Source organism: Myotis nattereri (genome assembly GCF_964212035.1).
Source record: "Myotis nattereri genome assembly, chromosome: 5".
NCBI lineage: Eukaryota > Metazoa > Chordata > Mammalia > Chiroptera > Vespertilionidae > Myotis > Myotis nattereri.
In genome coordinates, this window is record NC_138080.1 from 10,249,190 (window position 1) to 10,264,375 (window position 15,186).

The window sequence follows — 15,186 nt, forward strand, 5'->3', positions numbered from 1 at the left end:
CCAACGGTCTGAGGGACAGTGAACTGGCCCCCTGTTTAAAAAGTTTGAGGACCCCTGGGCTAGAGGCACAGCAATGGAGGTCTGTGAAAATGTATTCTGTTCAGAGCAGATGCCTCCATCCTGAAAGGGTTTAAACTTGGTAAAGCCAAGGAGACTGTAGCCAGGACCCCGATGAGGAGAGGTGCCTGCACTGCATCCTCCCAAGGTCCATGGGGACTATGGGTTGCTGTGAGGCTGAGACCCAGACTTGGAGCAGAAAGTGACCTAGGTGTTCAGAATATCCCATTATTCATTCCAATTCGTAACAGAAACAGACCATCTCCCCCATGCCTATCCCCAGTCCAGTCCCCACTCAACCCACCCACCGGCTCCAGTGGAGATAAAATTGGTAGCACTTTTGTCTAAGACATGTTTGTCTTCCAGCTTATGAGAAGCTCGTGAGTTATCTCAAGTTTTTCCTAAAACAACATTTTTCTTCATTTCTTAAAAAAAAAAAAAGCAGAAGAAAAACATAAGCTTATTTTATACAATATGCCATCAGCCAGGGAGCAGAACATCCACACTTGAGGGTTGCATAGCAACTGCTTTTCGATTGATTTTTTGAGAAGTCACCAAAGTACTGAACTGTTCTCACTTTAAATATTTCCTAGGATGATGAAAATCAAAGCAAATGGGAACTAGAGACTTGGGGACAATCAGAGAACAACAGGTTTCCTGCCATGAAAGACCAGGTCAAGACGAGTACTTGTAGGAAATTTTCAGCATTGGAGAGGAAAGGTCGAATAAATTCTTTCTGAGTCTCTTGGTGGAAGGCAAGAGAACAGAGTTCTGGGGGTGAGGACTCGGCATGCCCAGAGCCACAGTGTCCAAGGGCTCAGTGCCACTGTCCTCGTACTGTGTGTCCTGACCACCACCGCCTGCTCTGGACCTCCACTTCTTTACCTGTGTGAGGGGCAGTGTAGGATTTCAGAGCAACCCCGGGATAGTCCCCTGTTCTCCCCAGAGTCTGGGCCCAACCCCCAACCTGCTGGTGGGAGCCCCTGGTCATGCCAGCTCCCTGGTGAGCTGGACCTGCCAGGGTGCAGAGAGGGATGAGGGCATATTGCACTGGACCCTATTCTGGGAGGCCAGCTGTGGCTAAGCCTGGGAAGGGTCTTGCTGAGACCCCTGTGCTTGTCTGTCTCTGGCAATAGGCTCCCAGCCTTGGGAAAGAAGGATTTCTAAAACATGCCCTAATGACATGGAGTCCCAGCAGAGAAATGAGGAGCTCACCTTCTGGTGTCACTTGATATCTGAGCTCCCAGAAGCTGGAGCTGCAGGGAGAAGACCCCCAGCCTCAGGGGAGCCCACACTGCCCCAGCAGGGTTGCAGTGTGAATTCTGCCCATGTTGATCCTTCAGCAAGTTATGTACCACCACTGAGCGTTAGTGTCCCCAGTAAGATGAGCACATACTAGAAACTATAGCAGCAAGGAGGAGGTTCATGTGAGTTGCTGTCTGCAGTGTCCCCTTGGGGGAAGGCCCTGTCTGTCACCCCTTAGGTGACTTCATTTCCCAAAACATCAGCTCTATGGGATAGTCACACCATCAGGCCCACCTGACAGTGAGGACTCTGGCACCAAGAGGCAGAGTGACCTGCCAGAGTCACCCATTAGCAAGCCACTTTGCTCTGGGAAGGAGGGGCCAGACACGGTTACTCCAAAGGCTGGGGAGAGTGAGCTCCAGGCTGCTTGTGCCTTGTTCCCCTTAAGAGTTCCTGCATGCTGGTGGTCCCCACGGAGGGCAGTTTTGCTACCTCCCAAAGGGGATGCTAATGGCATCTGATAGGTAGAGACTGGAATGCTGTTTCACACCCTAGAGTGCACAGGATAATCCACCCAACAGAGAAGTCCTGGCCCAGCTGTCAGCAGAGCAGAGGTGGGGTAGCCTCTGCTTTCCTGAACTCAGTGAGCCCTCCCTCTTACCAGGCCTGGGCTCTGGGCAAGCTGTCTCATTTCCTGTGTGTTTTAGAGGGTAGGGCCAGAGCAGTTGAAAGGCTTTGGCAGACTGAAGCCAACCCTCTAGGGCAGTGGTTCTCAACCTGTGGGTCACGACCTCTTTGGTGGTCGAACGACCCTTTCACAGAGGTCTCCTAAGACCATCCTGCAGATCAGATATTTATATTACGATTCATAACAGTAGTAACATTACAGTTATGAAGTAGCAACGAAAATAATTTTATGGTTGGGTCACAACATGAGGAACTGTATTAAAGGGCCAGAAGGTTGAGAACCACTGCTCTAGGGCATGAGCCTCCAGAGCTTCAGGCGACCCCTCTGGGTACACTGGCTCCTCCAGGGACTGGAATCATACCTCCATCTTTATCATCATTTTGTCATGACAGTGACAGGACAAGGAATATTTGTAGGCATTGGTGGTTATGGTCAGAAGCCACTATACTCCTGCCTCTGCACTGGATTGTACCCATTTTTCAGATGGTAAGCTCGGGACAGTGAGGTAACTTGTCTAAGAACATGAAGCAGATAAAGGATGAGCAAGTCTCACATCCCAGTGTTCTCATGCTACCCAGATAAGCCCCCACCTGTCACCTGCGGGTGCCCTGGTGAACTGCTGAAAGGGCTTAGGGACTCTTAGGCAGAGCTGTCCCTGGCCTGGAGCAGGTGGGGGCGGAGACTGCAGGTTTGTCTCCATCTCCTGGACTGAAGGAGGGAAGAGCTTAAATAACTCAGCTCGGTCTGGAGCAAACAACGGAAATGTCAGAGTGCAGTGATTGCAACAGAGCATTTAGGGCAGGTTTTAATTGGCTTTTCCAGTGTGGGACCCCAGAGGCTGTCTCCAGCTTCTGAAGTTCCCGCTACTGGGTGCCAACTAGGCTCAGAGCTGCAGCCCAAGCCTGGGGCTCCAAGGCCAGCCCAGCCAGGCCTTGCAGACTTAGGCAGCAGCGCCACCTTGTGACTGCCTCAGGGCTGCCCTGCCTCTCCTGTGACCCACTATCTACCCCTTTCTAGTGGTTGGGCGGGGCAGTTAGTTCAATTGTCTGAGACATGGTTCCTCATCCTGAAAACAGGAAAATGACAGCACCTATTTATTAGGACAGTTTTATGGTTTAAATTAGAGGAGGCATGTAAACTTGGAACCCTGTAATCAGCTCATAGTGACCCTGGTACAGGACCCCACAGCCGCCCCCAGCCCAGGATGCAGACATATCCCATCCACTGGGCAGCTGTGCCTTGGCTCCCTCTGGGGAGGGCTGGTGGTCTATGAGTTCCATGATGAGTCCTTGGCCATCCCCTTGCTGAGCTCACACATGGTCCCCAGCCCAGCACAGGTGGGAATAGGCTCAGTCTCTCAGAGAAGCTTTCTTAGACCCCATGTAGAGTAGAGAGGAGCAGGCAGCCAGAAGACAGAGGCCATTGGGCAAAGATAAATGCAGCTGCCACAAGCAGATCCCTCAGCCTCTCTGTCATTTCTGAAGGGGAAATAGATGAGTCTCCTATCCTGGCTCAGAGGAGAGCCACTGCTCATATGCTGTGATACCTGGCAAGGGCACGGAATGGCAGGACCTGAGGTACCCCAGAGAGGGTGGCCCATCTGAGGGCTGCATGGGCGCAAGCAGGTCGCAGAAGAATAGAAGAAGGTTGGGTCGGGGCACTATAGCCCAAGTGACCCATGTAGTTTAGACCTCCCTCCTGGGCCCCAGGCCTGCCCGGCTGCCCCCTGTCTCTGGACACCTCTGTGAGGAGCCTTTGAAGCATGTGAGAAGCCTTTGAAGCATGTGAGAAGATCAGGGAGTGGTGTTCCGGAAGTGGGACAAGTAGGTCAAAGAAAAGTAGGGCCTGGGCTACAGGAGGCAGGATCTCATGGGTTTTTGTTTGGGGACTGCCACCAGGCTAGGCAAAGCTACTTGAGCCTTTTGAACCTCTGCTCCACTGACCTAACTTGAGTCTCAGGCCAGCTCTGAGAAGGAGTGGACAGAGCACCTGGACTGATCACCCATAAGCTGCCTCCCAAGAAGTGGGAGAGCTCCACAAAATAAAGCTCCTCTTGAGCGAGCAAGCTGGGCCCAAAAAGACCATCCCATTACTGTGTCCCTCGGCACTGCAGACCCCATACCTACCCTGCTAGTTTTCAGTCCTCCCCCCATGCCTCCCGCAAAGGCCCCATTGCCAGAAAACTTCCTTCTTGTTCTTGCACTACTCCGGTCAGTGACTTACTTCACTAGGATCTAGTATAGCTTTTTATAACAGTTTCATCTCCCAGGCACATTTGGCTCTGGGAGACTGTTCTGCCATCTTGTAAGTCACTGGCTTAGATGACACATGAGACTCCTGGCAATGACCAGCCCCTCCCTGGCCCTGGATTGTTCTTTCTTCTGTGAAACATCCTGACTTATCAGCAATACCCTAGACCTCATCCACACAAGGAGAGATGTGTGGCTATGCTTGATAGACATATTTATGGGAGAAAAGAAACAGAATGCCAGCACATGTCCAGCAAGGAGTGCATATCACTCTACTTTACAGACAGATGTATTTAAAGAGAGATGAAGCAGCCCTGGCCAAATAGCTCACTTGGTTAGAGCTTTGTCCCAGGACGCCAAGGTTGTGGGTTTGATACATGGCCAGCACACATATAAGAAGCAACCAATGAATGCATAAATAAGTGGAACAACAAACCAACGTTTCTCTCTCCCTCTTCCCCCCTCCCTCTCTCTAAAATCAATCAACAAATCTTTTTTAAAAAGAAGAGGAAAAGAACATGCCCAGGACTCTTATCTTGGAGGAAAGCACTGTGGTGATGGGAGTGTGTGGTGAAAGCAGAAACGGAAATGCCATGAGGACTGAGAGAGCAAGGGCAGCATGCTGCCTATAGTAGCCTCCCTTCTTAGAGGCTGTGCATTTTTCTTAGGGAAGCAGTCTAGGCCAGGGGATTGAACACAGACTTTGGTTTTAGGCTTCCTGGGTTGGGATCTCAACTCTGCTTTCTAGCTGTGTGACCTGAGGGAAGTTACTTGACTTCTCCCAGCCCCAGTTTCCTCTTCTCAGGCTGACTGTGAAGCCTGAATGGCAATGCCACCGTGCAGAGTGTGGCTAGCCATGGGCACCACATAAACGGCATGTGACTGCTCTTCTCTGTGGCTCCTAAGGGAATCGGCTCTGTGCCCCTGTTCTTTATGGGGCTCCTTTGCTGTAATCTGCTGTAGCTTTCCCCCTCTATTGTGTCATTTTCTGTAAATGTCTTCAAACATAGGGCTCTCTCCCCTTCTATGGGCTGGCACACCACATTGGAATTCCTTTCCCTCCTACCCTGAACCCTTCCCAAGTTGTGCGTTCTTCAGGATGCAGTCCACATGGCATTTACCTCCTGTCCAAGGCCTGCACACAGTTCGTGCCTGATAGAATGCAGGGAGCTCTGTAAATGGGGTGGGCTGAATGGACCTATTTGAGGCCCTGAAAACTCACATCTCACCTGAAAACTGCACAGTGACTTTGTGTGGAAACTCACTGGGGAGCCAAGAATTGAATCAAGTGGAAAGCAAGTCCTGAGAGGACTGGGCAGGGGCCACTGTGCCACCTGGACCAGACCCCCAATGGAAGGAGTCTGTCAACACTATGGCCTGCCCAGCCCCCCAGTTAGTCCACAAAACACTAACCCCTCTTTCATCTCTCCTTCCCTACAGTCCATGAGCCTTATTGAGATTGGAAACCCTTCTCAAAGCCTGGAGAATGTCTGCCGGTGGGCTTACCTCCAGCAGAAGCCGGACACAGACCACGATGAATACCATGATCACGCCATCTTCCTCACACGGCAAGATTTTGGGCCTTCAGGCATGCAAGGTGAGGTTTCTCGTACAATGGTTCAGAAAGGAAGGAGGCTGAGTATGAGCCACTGGCCCTACAGGGGTCCTGGAAGCCTTGGCCCAGGCCAGGAATGGGTGTCAGGGCAGGGGGCTGTGGCCACTTCTTCCCTGGAAGAGCATAGGTCAGGGCTGATGAGCCCTGGCTCTCAAAAACCACCAGGGCCTCTGCCATTTCCCCCAGGAAACCTCATGCCCAGGGGAAACATTGAAGATCAGAGGTGGTGAAGTGGGCAGAGTCTAGGGCTGGCACCTGAGACATCAGGTAGGATCTGAGACTGAGTTTCAGAGTTGTTGGTTGCCCCCATTTAAAAAAAAATTTTTTTGAATAAGATTTCAACCATTGCAATTTTACAGATTTTACTTTAAAATTCAAACTATGTAAAACTGACAGATCTAAAAGAAGAAATTGACAAGTCTACCATCATAGTCAAAGATTTTAATGTATTTTACTTAGTAATAGAAAAAACAACAGATAAGAAAATTACTAAGGATACAGAAGATTTGAATTAAAAAAGTGGACCTAGTTGATATATATAGAAAACTGCACCAAACTACTTGAGAATACCCAATCTGTATGAGCACACATGAAAACAGATCCAAACAGGCTATGCTGGGTCATAGGACAGTCTCAACAAAATGCAAAAGATCAAAATCACACAGAATATGTTCCCTGATGAGACTGGAAAAGAAAGATAACTTGAAAACTTATGCATGCCTGGAAATTAAATAACATACTCATAAATAATTCATAGTTCAAAGAAGTAATGGTAGAAATTAGAATATATTTTTAAACCGAATGATAATGACAATCTGACATGAAAACTTGTGGATGTAACTAACACAATTATTAGATTGATGTTTGTAGCCTTAAGGAGTTTATTAGAAGAAAAAGGCTGAAAAATTAATCATAGAAATATTTATATCAAGAAATTTGAAAAAGAACATCAAGCTAAACTCCACAAATTATAAAGAGTTAAAATTAAAAACAATAGTGCAGTAGAGAAAATAAATAAAACCAAAATTTGCTTCTTTGAAAAGCATGGATTAAAACAGACGAGCCCTTGCAGCCACTGTGGAGAACAGTATGGAGTTTCCTCAAAAAATTAAAAATGGGACTTCCATTTGACCCAGTGATCCCACTTCTAGGAATACATCCCAAGAAACCAGAAACACCAATCAGAAAGGATATATGCACCCCTATGTTCACAGCAGCACAATTTACAATAGCTAAGATTTGGAATCAGCCTAAGTGCCCATCAGCAGATGAATGGATTAAAAAACTTTGGCACATCTACACAATGGAATACTATGCTGCTGTAAAAAGGAAGGAACTCCTACCATTTGCAGCAGCATGGATGGAGCAGGAGAGCATTATGCTAAGTGAAATAAGTCAGTCAGAGAAAGATAAATATCACATGCTCTCACTTATTTGTGGATTATAATGAACAACGTAAACCAATGAACCAAAACAGATGTAGAGAAAGAGAAGCATTGATCAGATGCTCAAAACTTGGAGGGAAAGCAGGGGAGGGTGGGGGTGAGGGGGAGAGATCAACCAAAGGACTTGTATGCATGCATATAAGCATAAGTGATGGATGTGGACAACAGGGGGTGAGGGTGAGGGCAGGATTGGGGGGATCAGGGGGCATTGGGGGGATAAGGACACATTTGTAATATCTTATTCAATAAAGGGAAAAAAATTTTATTTAAAAAAAAACAGAAGAGCCGAAACCGGTTTGGCTCAGTGGATAGAGCGTCGGCCTGCGGACTGAAAGGTCCCAGGTTCGATTCCGGTCAAGGGCATGTACCTGGGTTGCGGGCATATCCCCAGTAGGAGATGTGCAGGAGGCAGCTGATCGATGTTTCTCTCTCATCGATGTTTCTAACTCTCTATCTCTCTCTCCCTTCCTCTCTGTAAAAAATCAATAAAATATATTTAAAAAAAAAAACAGAAGAGCCTTTATCAATACTAATTTTTAAAAAGAAAAAAATTAAAATATACTAAAATCACAAATGTAAAAGGACAGCATTATAAATTTTACTTTAAAAAGATAATGAGAAGGTATTTTGAACAGCTTTGTATCAATAAATTTGTCAATTTAGATAAATGGTACAAATTACTTGACAAAACAAAATCTGAGAAAAAAAATAGAAAATATGAATACTCATGTCAATTAAAGATGTTAACTCCTGGATTTGATAGCTTGACCCAAGAATTTTTTATAAGTTCTAATGAAGAATCATACCAATCATATACAAATTCCCACACAATGAAAAAAGAAGGTGCATTGTTCCAACTTCTAGGAGGCCTGCTAACATTGAAACCAAAATCTAAGGACATTCTAAGAACAAAAGTATAGGTCAGTCTCTCTCATGAATATAGATACAAAATCTCAAACAGAATATTAGCAAAAAAAATTTGGTGCTATATTTTAAAAAAGTTGTATGTCACAAATTTCAATGTATTCTAGAAATGTAATGTTGGTTTAACATTTGAAAATCAATCATTGTAATTTATCACATTAACAGAATAAAGGAGAAAAATTTATAGGATAATCTCAATTGATCCAGAAAAAGTATTTGACAAAAATAAAGATCCATTTATGATCAAATGTCCTGTTGAATTAGGACTAGAAGAACTTTCTTAATGTGGTAATGGATATTCCCCCTTCAAAAAAAAATTATAATAAGCATCATATATAATGGTGACATGTTGAAAACATTTTTCCTAGATTGAGAAAGGTCAAGAATGCCTGCTATCACCACTTTTCTTCAATGTTGTAGTGGAGGTCCAAAGCACTGAAATAAGACAATGAAAAAAATAAAAATATCAGTGTCAGAAAGGAAAAAAATCACAGACTCTTATTTGAAAATGATATACTTGTGTGCATAGAAATTCCAAAAGAATATACAAATAAATTATTAAAATTATTAACTAATTTTTATAACATCCTATCTAATAAAAGAGTAATATGCAAATTGACCATCACTCCAACACACAAGATGGCCGCCCCATGTGGTCAAAGATGGCTGCCCCCATATGGACACAAGATGGTCACCACAAGATGGCCAGCAGGGGAAAGCAGTTGGGGGTGACCAGGCCAGCAGGGGAGGCCAGTTAGGGGCAATTGGGCCAGCAAGGGAGGGAAGTTAAGGCTGACCAGGCCGGCAAGGGAGGGCAGTTGGGGGCAACCAGTCCAGCAGGGGAGGGCAGTTAGCGGCAATTGGGCTGGAAGGGGAGCAGGTAGGCATCTATCAGGCTGGCAGGGGAGTGGTTAGGGGGTGATCAGGCTGGCAGGCAGAAGCAGTTAGGGGCAATCAGGCAGACAGGTGAGCAGTTGGGAGCCTGCAGTCCTGGATTGTGAGAGGGATGTCCGACTGCCCATTTAGGCCCGATCCCAGAGGGGTCCCAGATTGGAGAGGGTGCAGGCTGGGCTGAGTGACACACACCCCCGTGCACAAATTTCGTGCACCGGGCCTCTAGTGTCACTACATAAAAATCAATTGAATATCTGTATTCTAACAATAAACAAATTAAAAGTTAGTACCACTTACAATAGAATAAAAGCAGCAAATACCTAGGATTCTGTCTTAAGAAAATATGTCCAAGACCTAGACCAGAAAACTGAAAGACATGTTGACAGATATTATAAAAGATTAAATCAATAAAGGGGTATACCGTGCTTATGGATGGGGAGACTCACTATTGTACAGATACGAATTTCTCCAAATTGCTCTATAGGTTGATGCTGCTGTGCTCAGTTCCAGCAGGATATTTTGAGGGTATTGAAAAGTTGATTCTTGTGTTCATACAGAAATGCAGTGGGTCAAGAACAATTGAAGAAGATGATCAAAGTACTCAATACTTATAAGAATAAATTAGTTAAAGACTGTAAGTTTGATGCAAGGATTGACAAATATGTCATTAGAACAGAACAGAGTGGAGAGTTGAACTTAAGCACAAACACCTGCTTTATTGCAAAGGTGGCACTGCAAGGTAGATGAGAATGATGGCCTTTTAACAAATGGTATTAGGTCAATTGACTATCCAAATTGGAGGAAAAATTAAGCTGACACACCTTCTTTGTATACAAACATCATATTTGTGGATATTCTAGATCTTAGTGGATTTTAGATCTACATATGAAAGGTGAAATAATAATACTTATAGAAAATAATATAGAATATTTCCATATTTTTGGAGTAAGAGCAGATTTCTTTAAAAAGAGATAAAAAGCACTAAACACAATGGAATATATAAATAGTACCACATTAACATTAAAAACTTTAGTTCATTAAAGATATCATTAAAGATACCTAGGAATAAACTTAACTAAGGAAGTAAAAGACCTGTACTCAGAAAACTACAGGAAATTGAAAAAAGAGATAGAGGAAGATATAGACAAATGGAAGAATATACCGTGTTCATGGATTGATAGAATCAACATCATTAAAATGTCCATACTACCCAAAGCAATCTATAGATTCAGTGCAATACCCATTAAGATGCCAATGGAATATTTCACAGACCTAGAATGAACTCTCCAAAAGTTCATATGGAATTTTTTTAAAAAGACCCCAAATAGTCACAGCAATCTTGAGAAAGAAGAACAAAGTTGGAGGGATCACAATACCAGATATTAAGCTATATTACAAAGCCACTGTTTTCAAAACTGCCTTGTACTGGCATAAGAACGGGCATATAGACCAATAGAACAGAACAGAGATCCCAGAAATTGACCCCAGCCATTATGCTCAATTAATATTTGACAAAGGAGGCAAGAGCATACAATGCAGTCAAGACAGACTCTTCAATAAATGGTGTTGGGAAAATTGGACACATACATGCAAAAAAAAAATTAAACTAGACCACCAACTTACACCATACACAAAAATAAATTCAAAATGGATAAAGGACTTAAATGTAAGATGGGAAACCATAAAATCTTAGGAGCATCCATAGGCAGCAAAATATCAGACGTATGTCATAGCGATAGTTTACCGATACAGCTCCTATGATAATGGAAACTAAGGAGAAAATAAACAAATGCGACTACATCAAAATAGAAAGCTTCTGAACAGCAAAAGAAATAATCAAAAAAAGAACAAGAAAGCCCACTGCATGGAAAAACACATTTGCCAATGTTATAATCTCCAAAATTCATAGGTAACTCATACATCTTACCGAAACGAAGATAAACAATCCAATCAAAAAATGGGCAAAGGATGTAAATAGAAACCTTGCAAAAGTTTACATACAGAAGGGCAAGAGACATATGAAAACATGCTCTAAATCACTAATCATCCAAGAGATGCAAATCAAAACGACAATGAGATACCATCTCACACCTGTAAGAATGGCTGTCATCAACAAATCAATAAATGGCAAGTGCTGGTGAGGATGCAGAGAAAAAGGAACCCTCTTGCAAAGCTGGTGGGAATTCAGAATGGTGCAGCCATGGTGGAAAACAGTATGGAGGTTCCTTAAAAAAAACTAAAAATGGAACTTCCACTTGACCCAGTAATCCCACTTCTAGAAATATATCCCAAGAGATCAGAAACACCAATCAGAAAGGACATATGCACCCCTATGTTCATAGCAGCACAATTTACAATAGCTAAGATTTGGAAACAGCCTAAGTGCCCATCAGTAGATGAGTGGATTAAAAAAACTGTGGTACAAGAGAAACCAAGATGGCGGCATAGGTAAACACCGGAAATTGCTGCTGCGTACAACCACTTCAAAAATACAACTAAAAGACAAAATGGACATCATCCACAACCACAGGAAGGCTGGCTGAGTGGAAATTCTACAACTAGAAGGAAAGGGAAAAGCACATTGAGACTCAGAGGAGGTGCGGAAATAAAGTGCAGAGGTACGGAGGTGCACGCAGAAAGGGCTGTCAACTGGGGACGCAGGTTTTTTTTCTGAACTCCAGTTCTGGGTGAGTCTCTGGGGACACAGACTCATACGGGGAGAAATTGGACTGTCTGGCATCCAGGGGAACTCGAGGGCGGCTTTCTCTCAGAGGTGCTTGCAGCGATTACCATGGGACACTGAGACCCGGGACCTCTTAGGGCAGGACTGAGGATCAGCCATAGCTGTTTGCTCTGCCCTATTGATTCCCTGAGACCCCACCACACCCAAGCTGTGTGCAGGGGCTTTTGCATATGGCCTGGCCCTTTGCAACCTAAAATTACCTAACAAACTGCAGCTGGGTCAGAGACACCCAGAACATCCAAAAGAAGTCTCAAGGCCCCACAGCGGCTTGTATTGCTTCACAGCTGGGCCTCATCTGAGCACCTCAAAACCCCAAACAAAGAAGAGGAATCTGCACATCTCTCTGTAACTCTTGCTGGGTAGCCTCAGGCAGAGGCTAAATTAGCACCTCCTTAGAGATCCAAGTGCCAGTGTACCCAGTGGTCAGAGTGGGACCATCCAGATTACAACTCCTCAGATCCATAAGGTACAGACTCAGGGGCAGACTCAGTGAGCACCAAAGCCCCACTGAAGCAAGTCTTGCCCCATAAGGGTGTCTCCAGCACAGAAGTTCTCCTACCATAGACACAGCTGATTCACACAGCCAATTGGCCTGGAGGTCAATTCCTCCCAGTGATACCTACAACAATCAAGGCTTAATTACAGCAAGACTGTTCACAAAGCTCACAAAGGGGTGCACCAAGTCTGTCCACCTCAGGTAATTGGAGAGGCTGAGCCACTGGGCCCTATAGGACACCTAGCACTCTATCAACACAGGGAAGCAGCCAAAATGCAGAGACAAAGAAACAGGTCACAAATGACAGAAATGGAGGAAAGCAAACTACTGGATATAGAGTTCAAAACCACAGTTATAAGGTTTTTCAAGAATTTTCTAGAAACCGCCAATAAATTTAGTGAGACCCTCGATAAATCTAGTGAGATCCTCGATAAATCTAGTGAGACCCTCGAGGATATGAACAAGGACCAACTAGAAATTAGGCATACACTGACTGAAATAAAGAATATTATACAGAAATCCAACAGCAGACTAGAGGATCGTAAGAATCAGGTCAAAGATTTGAAATACGAAGAAGCAAAAAACACCCAACTAGAAAAGAAAAAAGAAAAAAGAATATGAAGATAGTGTAAGGAGCCTCTGGGACAACTTCAAGCGTATCAACATCTGAATTATGGGGCTAAGAAATAATGACAGAAAACTTCCCCTACCTGGTCAAAGAAATAGACTTACAAGTCCAGGAAGTGCAGAGAGCCTCAAACAAAAGGAATCCAAAGAGGACCACACCAAGATACATCATAATTAAAATGCCAAGAGCAAAAGACAAAGAGAGAATCTTAAAAGCAGCAAGAGAAAAACAGTCAGTTACCTACAAGGGAGTACCCATAAGAGTGTCAGCTGATTTCTCGACAGAAACTATATAGGCCAGAAGGGAGTGGCAAGAAATATTCAAAGTGATGAATACCAAGAACCTACAACCAAGATTACTTTACCCAGCAAAGCTATCATTCAGAATTGAAGGTCAGATAAAGAGCTTCACAGATAAGAAAAAGCTAAAGGAGTTCATCACCACCAAACCAATATTATATGAAATGCTGAAAGGTGTTCTTTAAGAAGAGGAAGAAGAAGAAAAAAGGTAAAGATAAAAACTATCAACAACAAATACATATCTATCAACAAGTGAATCTAAAAATAAAGTGAATAAAAAATCTGATGAACAGAATAAACTGGTGAATATAATAGAATCATGGGTATAGAAAGGGAGTGGACTGACAATTCTCGGGGGGAAAGGGGTGTGGGGGTGCGGGAAGAGACTTGACAAAAATCGTACACCTATGGATGAGGACAGTGGAATGGGGGTAAGGGCAGAGGGTGGGGTGGGAACTAGGTGGAGGGGAGCTATGGGGGGGAGGGGAAAGAGGGACAACTGTAATAATCTGAACAATAAAGATTTAATTAAAAAAATAAAAACATAAAAATAAATATATAATGAAATAAAAAACCAAGTAGTTATTGATATGTGTTAGTTTGGCAAAATAAAATTGCACCTTTGTATTAAAAAAAACTGTGGTACATCTACACAATGGAATACTATGCTGCTGTCAAAAAGAAAGAACTTTTACCATTCCCAACAGCATGGATGGACCTGGAGAGCATTATGCTAAGCAAAATAAGCCAGTCAGAGAAAGATAAATATCACATGATCTCATTCATTTGCAGAATATAATGAACATCATAAACTGATGAACAAAAATAGATACAGAGACAGAGAAGCATTGAACAGATTTTCAAACTTCAGTGGGAAGGTGCGGGCAGGGATTTAGAGATCAACCAAAGGACTTGTATGCATGCACATAAGCATAACTAATGGACACAGACACTAAGGGAGTGAGGGCATGTGCTGGGGGGTGGAGGTGACTGGGGGGAAGTCAATGGGGGGAAAAAGAGACATATGTAATACTATATGTAATACTTTAAACAATAAAAAAATAATAATAAATAAAATTTAAAAAAAATTAAAAACCTACTACACAAGCAACCTATGGGGTGCTTCTGTTGCCCAAAGATACCCTGGCTGTCTCTGACTCTCACTGCTCCATGGCACCTTTTCCAGCCACACACAACCATAAAGGTTTCCTGTGAGAGGGAGCAACCTCAAGGCTCTGGCATCACCCCAGTCCTATGCAGACAGCCACCAGGCTGCTGGTGTGCTCATGCTGGTGTGCTGGTGTGCTCATGTGCTCATGCATCTGGCCATTGGAAGTCACAGCTACAAGCAGACTCTCTTTCTTCTTCGCTTTTAGTCACTAACTCTCTGGCTTTGTCCTCTCTTCTCCTGCTGGCAAGGAAGTTATGAATGGAATGTATGAATTCCAGTCCATGTGTGCATTCAAGAATAAAAATTAAATAAAAATTAAATAAATAGATAAAAGTAATAAATAAATAAAATAAAAATGAATCTCTACACTAAAAAAATGACATCATTAATCTATTGAGGGAAAATATTCATAATACATATCCTGTATCTAATAAAGAACTTATATCTGAAATATATGAACTCTGACAAATCAATAAGACAATGTCAATGATAATAATAATCAAACAACCTAGTGGAACATTGGCAAGAGACTTTCTCAGGCTCTTAACAGAACATGAATGATTCATAAATATATGAAAAGATGTTCAGCCTCAGTTGACATTAGGGAAATTCAATCAAAACCACAATCAAAATCCAGAACACACCTAATAGAATGGCTAAAATAAAAAAGACTGAAAACCCCTCATCTTGCTGAGGATGGGGATATGCATTTTCATACTCCTCTGGTAGGAA

At 43.5% G+C, this 15,186-nt stretch overlaps 1 protein-coding gene across 1 annotated transcript in view; it reads left to right on the forward strand.

Moving 5' to 3' along the window:
* The window catches only part of ADAMTS2 (ADAM metallopeptidase with thrombospondin type 1 motif 2), a gene marked incomplete at its 5' end in the record, with an annotated part of 290,738 nt that overhangs the window by 189,824 nt on the left and 85,728 nt on the right, over positions 1–15,186 (forward strand). Inside the window, one exon of the mRNA XM_081093309.1 lies at positions 5,680–5,836. Within this exon, the coding sequence (XP_080949435.1) occupies positions 5,680–5,836 (157 nt within the window). The remainder of the gene's footprint in view (positions 1–5,679; positions 5,837–15,186) is intronic.